Below are 8527 nucleotides of genomic sequence, written 5' to 3'. Positions count from 1 at the left end.
CCGTCGACCTGGTCACATATATTGGTTATATCTGACAGCGGAAGCTGAACATTTTATGCTACATACAAAAAAACTCAATTTTTGATGGTACGTTGTTTTAGATTTTAKATGAAGGTTTATGCACTGCAAAATGCTTTTATAAATAACTTAAAAATATAGATATTCGAATTGTATTCTTTCGGAAAGCCTTCCCATTTATTGTGAAGGAACATCTGGATGTCTTKTAAAGTAAATGTAAAGCATTGCTGGCTTTGCTCACTCTTTCTTACACGTTGTGCTTCCACAGTAGTTTAATGTCCAAGACTACTCCTAGGTACTTGGTTCGGCCTTTGTATCCCATTTATCGAACAGAACCTCCATAGAGGAATTTTGTGCTTTTTTGTGAACACAAGCAGGCCCGATTAGACTGTATTGAGAGTGGTGATCATAACACTGCTAATGGTCTGTAGACACCTACCCGTAATTAAGATGGCAATGTCATCCGCATATGCCGCTATCTTAGGAGTTTTGCCTTCAAAGATCCTTAGCAGTTTATTCACCRCTAATGTCCATAGAACCGTGGATAGCAGATAGATCTACAGACTTCCTTGGTCATTTTAGCATCGTTCCATTCTGGTCCTATCCGTATAAAGGTTTTTGAACCAGCGCTCAGCGGGATCAACATCTATTGACTGAATACTATAAGGAATATATTCTGTAGAGACATTTTTGGCACGTTCCAGAAATGTCCAGAAATGCTCCAAGAGCGTATTCCTCATATTCAAAAACCCTGCATAAAGTTAGTTTTACACATATTTGCTTAGGACAGATTAGTAACAGATATCTTATTACAAACATACAAAAAATGTGGGATTAGATTAGCCACTCTTTGAGTTTTTTCTGTTACCAAAAGAGAAATATCCATTCGTCAAGGCATGTTTCACTAGTTAATTGAGGTTATAACGAACTCACTGAGGGAACAATATTTCATTTGTCTCTTATACACATCTAGATGTGTATAAGAGACAGAAGTCCACCTTTTAATAATCGGATTAGTTCAAACTGGAAACTGTTGAATCGGGATTTATGCAGTTAGCTTGAACATCTTATCAAAAGCCAGGTGCTTTACTTCTTTGGAAGAAGATAGGATAGAGAGGTAGATTGAAAATAACTGATACTGTGCACTGTAACTTATGGTCTGTTTTACCCTCTCGTATATCATATTTAGTCACAAAGGTCAAGCACTCTGAACAATTCCAGGATCCCTGTYRTGATCYCTGTYCACTTARATGGAACTTAGGGCCTTGAGCCGCTTCTACAAATTTCTGGGCTATCTAGAATCACGTGAAAACGAAGGGATAGAATTATCTCAACAATTTCGCCACGAATGTCCCGCGTTTTGCCAAATTAAGGCAAAATCACTTCGGATCTCAAAGTTTTAGACCGCCAGTTGTAAAAGTTCAAATAGAAAACAAAAGCATTATGGTGATTTATGATAGGTTCTGGGCATTTTGCAGATAGCTGATATCCAACTACTGTATCTAGCCTTTCGTCTGGTTTCACAACGGACTGTGTGTAACTGCTAAAGTGTGATCGCTCGCTTTGGTAAGGACCCAGGCGTATATACTCATCTAACCTAAGTGCATTCCAGTCTACGCACATACATACATACATGTGAGTATACCACCTTTTAAAAAATCTATAAGGAAATGAATTCAGACTTATTTTCTAAAGAGCAAACGCTGGTAAAAGTAATTATGATATTTTAAAGTTTAAAAATTTATGTCTGATATAATTTTACTATCCAGGTTTAAGTTTAGATTTTGACTCGCGCACAGAAGTCATGAAAGAAATATTTTTTTAGCACAAAAAAAAAAATATTCAAAACTTATTTTTAACTTTTCAAACAAGTTATTTTTACCGTTAAATGCGTTTGCTTCAACCCCTTAAAAAACCCCGCAAACCCTTGGAATGCCCACTGTATATTCCTTTTAATGTCGGATATCCGAAAAACCAAAGGCAAAATGCGCACATAAGCTAATAAATGACTGTGWCTATTAACTGACCCTCGCCTCTCACCACCACTCGCCGCTTTGGCAATTTGTTTATTTAGCCGTTGCGCGGATTTTCAATGAACTTTGTGCTTGCCAGCCGGCTAACAACGATTYTGTACTTTCATTTCCGCTCGCGCACAATACAAAGCAAACTAACTAATCTGAAYAAACAACAACAACAATAATAACAATAACAAGAACMWCAACAAATTTAATAACGGATCTGCCGATTTGTTTGACTATAATGTTGTTTTAGTTGCATTTACGGTGTATTGTTAACGGGTCTCGCCCACTCCCCACCCACACCACCAAATGCATTAAAATGGGCGGTGCGGCCACAATGAGCGCGTACCTTTAGATTACGGTATTGTTGTTTATATACATACATATAAGTACATACAGTTGTGAGTGTCTATATTGTWTGTGTGTATGTGTGCGTATTTTGGTCTGTGTTTGTTTGAAATGGKCAAATTGGTTGTTGCTGTTGTTGTTGGCTTATTTGCGAATTGCGCTAATTACCTGGAACTAAATATGGCGCCGGATTTGTCGGCGGCAGCCAATATGTGGACGATATCGACGGATAGAGCTGATGKCCATTTGTGGTGGTGTTGTTGCTGTTCATGTTGTTGCTGTTGTTGTTATAACTGTTAGGTGGTGAGTGGCGGTGTTGCACGTTTGATTTGTGGTGTTGCATGGCCGCTGTTAAAATCAAAGTGCCGCCGCCAATGCCACCCATCATGCTGGCGGTGCCACCACCGTCAATGCTGTGTGCGCCGCTGCTGCTGCCGCCATCGTTAACATTTCCACTTCCGTTTCCGGTGGTGATGCTGTTATTAATCGCGTCATTTGCTACGCCACTGTTATTGGGAATGCTGCCGGTGTTGTTGCTGTTGGCGCTGCTGCTGGAATTGCCGTTAGAAGTGGCGTTACTGTTGTTGGTTAGTAGCAGACTGTTGGCAGTGGTGGGGCTGCCACACTGGTTGGCTGGCGTCGGGCTCTCCAGCCTGTTCGGATTTTTCATTACGGCCCTGCTGCGTTAAGCAAATACGCTGTTTGTTTGTATGTGTGTGTGTGTGTTTTAAGTTTGTTAAATTTGTTAGCTGCCACAATGTTGTTGTAGTTTGGTAATATTTGTTACTTTTTGGTTGTTATTGAATTTTCTTTTAATTTTGTTTCCACACWGTATCTGTTAAATTAAATTTTTTCGTTTTCGTTTATTTACACGCACTTATTTATGGCTTTTAATTTATTTTATTTCACTCGTTGTTGTTGTTGTATTTATTTTTTAATTTTCACACCGCACGTACTTGGGCGCTGCGCTGCTCTTTAGTGTAGATAGCTAAATATTTGCGTTAAAAAATATATATATTTATATCAGAAAATATGTATGYATGCATGTATGTATGTGTGTGTATATGAAAATCTCTTTCKATATATGCATGTGTGYGTGTGTGTTGAATTTCAATTTCGCAATGCCATTTACACGCAGTTTGGCGTTATACGCGTTGCGCACGTAGCGTCTGTGGTGATATTTCGTGTGCGCCTGCCTGTTGATTAAACCAATTATAATCGTCATTATTTTTCAATTTCGTGCTATTTAATTTCCTCCGTATATTTGACTAAGTAATTTCATTTCAATATGTGCCGCACTTTAATTTGCTCATTCAATTGTCGCATTAAGCCTTATTTGGTGTTTTSTTTAATCAGCTTTTGCTTTGAGCACTTTCTGTTTAAGTGTGTGCTATTGAGTTGAGTTTCAAATCATCTCATTAAAGGTAGGCCACTAAAAGCGTCTACAAATATTTGCCTAAGAACAGGTTGCATACTTAGCGTGTACCCTATGACGGGACCAGAAAGTCCAGCAAAGCCAGTGGAAATGTACAGAGAAGAAAAAGAACGCTAATCGTCAACACAAATATGATTGATATTTATATGYGTATGCATGTATGTATGTGCACAGTTACATAAATCATGCAGCAAGAAAAAACTCTTTATGTTATTAGTTTTCAATTGTTTTGGTCTTTAAAACACGCGATAACGCAAAAATTTTATTAGTTCTAAAACCGTTGATCCAAGCAGAATTAATTTTTCAAAAAAAAAATTAAAATTTTTTTTTTTGACATTTTAAAACCCTGCATTAATTACTGGATTATATTCGACCAAATAGATCACGTCCAGCATGCAGTAAAGCAGACATAGCAGCTGTAGCTGAGAGTGTATACGAAGACCGTGGGTACACGATTCGGCGCCGTTCGCAACAACGCACGTATGAAACGCTTGGCGCATTTTACGTCTAGATCAAAATTGAAAGGGTACTAAACACAGCTTGTGCAAGAAGAGAGGTCGCTCCAGCTTCCCAAGCTTCGTTCTATGWGCTCTCGGAAAATTCTAAGAAGATCCGACGTTTTCGAGCGAAATTTTGTTCAGCGATGAAGCCCATTTCTGGCTCAATAGGTATGTAATCAAGCAAAATTGTTGTATTTAGGAAAAAAATAAACAAKAAGAGATAATTTTGTACAGAAAAAACAAAAGCTGTGTGTAGCTTGTCGGCCGGTAKAATCATCGGTCCATAATTCTTCAAAARTGATACCGCWGAGCACTTAACCGTCAATGGTGAACATTATTGCGCCCTAATAACCCACTATTTGATGCCTGAAATTGAAGCTCGTGATCTCGGTGTCTTTAGATTTCAACAAGATGACATCACTTCCCATACATCGCATCAACCAATGTATTTATTGAGGAAAAACTTTGATGAGCAGATAATTTCACGGTTTGAGYCGACCGATGGCCACCAAGCGAAGTCAACTCTTGGACTGAGCAAATTCTCCATATCAGTCGTCTTTAATAATGACAGCATTCTACTCAGTAAGTTCCCGTTTCTACCCAATACCACGGATATTCGAAATCCTAAAACATTTAACTTAAAATAGGTTTCCAATATAAGAAGAAGATGGTGTGATTTCAGTGATACTAGATACCATAATCGCCTTCCAACTTCCAGGTTACAGCAAAGTCTTCCATGTATATTCCATGTATGTATAGCCATTAAAGAAAACCATCTTATTCTGACAAAGTCCATTCAAACTCAAAGACATGACACAGACTATATATTGTAGAAGTTGTCAGGAAGTGTGAGAAGAACAGACTTAAGAATATCTTCTATGTGAATTCAAGAATTTTGTTTAATGTTAGAGCTTCAAATGGCCAATACTTTCAGTAACACTATTGTGCTTATTTTTCCAAATTCAACGTTTCTTTGAATTAAATAAATGAGTCTCAACATAAATGAGTCTCAACATTTATTTAATTATCTTAAACTTACTTTGAAATGATTTTTGGTTTGAAAATATCAGAAAAATCAGGAAATACTTGCATCAAAAAMAAGAAAAAAATAACCTAGTAAGCAACCACTGGGTTTCCTCGAAATGCTGTGCCGTTTTCACTTTTTGGTTGTTTTGYTGACGAGTATTACATGTCGACACCKAAGTGCTAAAAAGCAAARTAGTTAAAATAAYATCGAGCGTACAAAAAAGTACCGAATTTAGCCGAGGACAATGGCAACCGCATGCTTWTGTATGTGCCTCATTAGCACCTAATGAAGACGATTAAAGAAGAACAAATAAAAGAGTTTGTGGAGAGTTGCGGAACGTAGCGGTTACAAAGCATTCATATGCGCTCGTATTAAAGTCTAATTTATAACCTGAGTATTATAAATAAATATTAAATAACTGAAATGATGGCACAGCCAACTGAGCTGCCTGGTGTCATGTGGCTACAGTAGTAACTACAGTTGCTTCGATGGAAAGTGTAAATCCAAATTGTATAATAAAGTCAATCAAAGTGTATTTTTCTATAAAAAGGCTTCCTATACAAGGTTTTTTTTTTACTTTTTTAAACTTTAAAAAAATTTGTTTACCCTCTATTTTTGAAGTAGCACCAAAATTCATAGCAAAAAGTCCAGAAAGTAAGCACTTAAGCCATGCACGTGTGCCAGTATATACGTGAACTAGTCGTTAAATTTTTGAGGTTTGGMTCTGAAAGTTGCATAAGCTCTTTACTACTCAAGAAACTGCCATTTTTGTTGAAACTGTATATTTCGGCGCACCATAGCTTATAGCTGGCTTACAAACTGAACGATCCAARTAATGTCGTTGTATAGACAACTTCTTTATTTCTTCAGATATCTTCACGAAATTCAGTAGAGATTGTTCTGCAAAAAAACGGTATAGTCCTCTTTATAAATTGTTTTGATCGGATCACTATATCATATAGCTCCCATACAAATTGAACGATCCAAATAATATTCTTGTATGGAAAACTTTTTTAGTTGATGAGATATCCTTATGAAATTTTGCACATATTATTCTTTAAAGAAACTKTRCCAAYATCCAAGAAATCATACACAACRACACACTATAGCAWATAGCYGYCATACAAACTGATCSTTCAAAATTATATCTTTGTAAGGAAAACTTTTTTAGTTGACGAGCAATCTTTACGAAAATTGCCACAGATTATCACATAACGTAACGGTACCACCTCTCAAGAATTTTTTAGATCGAATCACTATAACCTATAGCTGCTATACAAACTTATCGATCAAATTCAAGTTCGTGTATAGAATCTTGCATATCTGTGAGGGATGTATTATAGCTTGGGCGCAACCAGATTATCCAACTCAGTGGTTATAAGAATTTAGAGATATATGAGATTMCAAAAATGTGTGCTAAAGCTTTATCTTCTAATCAGCTGGTAGATTTCTAAGTTAAAGGACTTAAAATCATATTTCCAATATTCCTAGGGTTGTTCTCCGATCTAAATAATGCCGAAAATGTGATTATCTAATATTTGTAAGTACAAGAGTGCAAGGGTGTACAATTTATTAAACAACAAAAAAATGCAAATCACATTACAAAGTACACATTCACATACAATTTACTTGGAATTTTCGCAGTTGCTCGAAGCTCTGCCTGTTTACTACTTGAAAATGCGCAAAAGCGAAAAGCATGAAGTCAAAGGCAAAGAAGTGTACTCAAGCGATACTAAACTACATAAATCGAACGAAAATGTCTTTGTGAAAGTGATGGCGGCATAAATCGACGACTACCAGCGCACTATCTAGCCGGGCGGCTGGCTAAAAGCCGGTCAAGCAGCGCAAGTACACAGCAAAAACTATCCAAAAGTACCAGCAAGCGCGACTATGCGCTGCCTAAATGCTTGTCTGTCTGCTTAGTGCACACACACACACATATATATGTAGGTGTATATATAGCGCCTGCTTGCCAACATTTGTTTTCGGCTATGTCACAATTGATTTAGTAGACTTTCGAACTTGTATCGATGCGCAGCTTTGCATCACGTCGAGAATGGCAGCATATCCGAGCATGTTAATGTACTCCAARTGCGCCGTGTGCCTGCATGTATGCATGTGTGTGTGTTTATTGGCCATTGACCGGCGTATGATATGCATGTGTGCGTGTGTGTGTGTGCGTGTTCTTGGCGGGCAGGCATTTTAAGTGGCTGTTCGTTTTGGTCAACAATGAACTTTTCAGAATCGCATACATGACCAAATGTAAACATAGAGGTTGCTATGTGTGTGTGTATATGTGTCTATGTGTGCATTTATGCAAGTGGAGGCAACTGTCAGCTGGATTTATAGGAAAGTACATTAAAAATAGGTAACTATGTGCATATTTATTTTAAAGTGCCCATTTGGAAGCGTTTTTGGATGACAATCAGCATTTAACGGTATATGAATTGCTTTGTGAGAAATATGCCACATATATCTACATATGTACATATATATATCATGTACATATATATATCACGTAAAATGTAAAACAGCATATCGTCAAAATATTGAAAATCGCTAACTGATATAATACCTAATATATAACCATTTTATAACCAGACTATGAGTGTATGATAACCAATATTTAACCGTTTTATAACCAGACTATAAGTGTATGATAACCAATATTTAACCGTTTTATAACCAAAACTCAAATTTTGTTTCAATAAGAGTGGTTTCTATTATATCTTTTTTCTTTTGCCTGTAAAGTTATAAAAGTGATGTTATGTGATTTTGTATTTTAGGTGACATACTATACATATATACATGACACACATAGTACATAAAGTATTTTTTACGTACTATTTTTTCTATTTTTGTGATAAATATCAAGAAAAACTGCCAAAATACAAGGCTGCATTTAGTCAAAATTTCCATTTGGGCACCATTCACCCATACATACATCTACTTTATACATATCGACATAAGTATCTATGTATTTTTGTTTGCACAAGTGCTCACATGCGTCTCTATATAGATGTAGATATATAACAATACGGAACTGCTGTTTTAGCCCAACCGTTTGCCTGTGAGTGTTTGCCGAACTGATCGTTCGACTTTTCGGTTCGTACACTTGTTTGTTCGCTATTATTGACTCAATGGGCAAATTGAAATATGGTTGATGTCAGTAAAATGACAT

General features: G+C 36.8%; 1 protein-coding gene across 6 annotated transcripts in view; it reads right to left on the bottom strand.

Moving 5' to 3' along the window:
* LOC108977608 (CUGBP Elav-like family member 2) overlaps positions 1-8527 on the bottom strand; it is a 184246-nt gene that overhangs the window by 68155 nt on the left and 107564 nt on the right. Inside the window, exon 1 of one of the 6 annotated variants that reach the window (XM_018947367.1) lies at positions 2553-3206. The exons of the other annotated variants lie outside the window; for them this stretch is intronic. Coding sequence (XP_018802912.1) covers positions 2553-3054 — 502 coding nt within the window. The 5' untranslated portion in view covers positions 3055-3206. Of the gene's footprint in view, positions 1-2552; positions 3207-8527 lie in introns of those variants that run through there. 6 annotated transcript variants of the gene reach the window in all.

Source organism: Bactrocera latifrons, unplaced genomic scaffold (genome assembly GCF_001853355.1).
Source record: "Bactrocera latifrons isolate USDA-ARS-PBARC rearing strain unplaced genomic scaffold, ASM185335v1 scaffold_92, whole genome shotgun sequence".
Lineage (NCBI taxonomy): Eukaryota > Metazoa > Arthropoda > Insecta > Diptera > Tephritidae > Bactrocera > Bactrocera latifrons.
The sequence above is the reverse complement of the archived record's forward strand: the minus strand, read 5'-3'. Positions and strand labels throughout refer to the sequence as shown.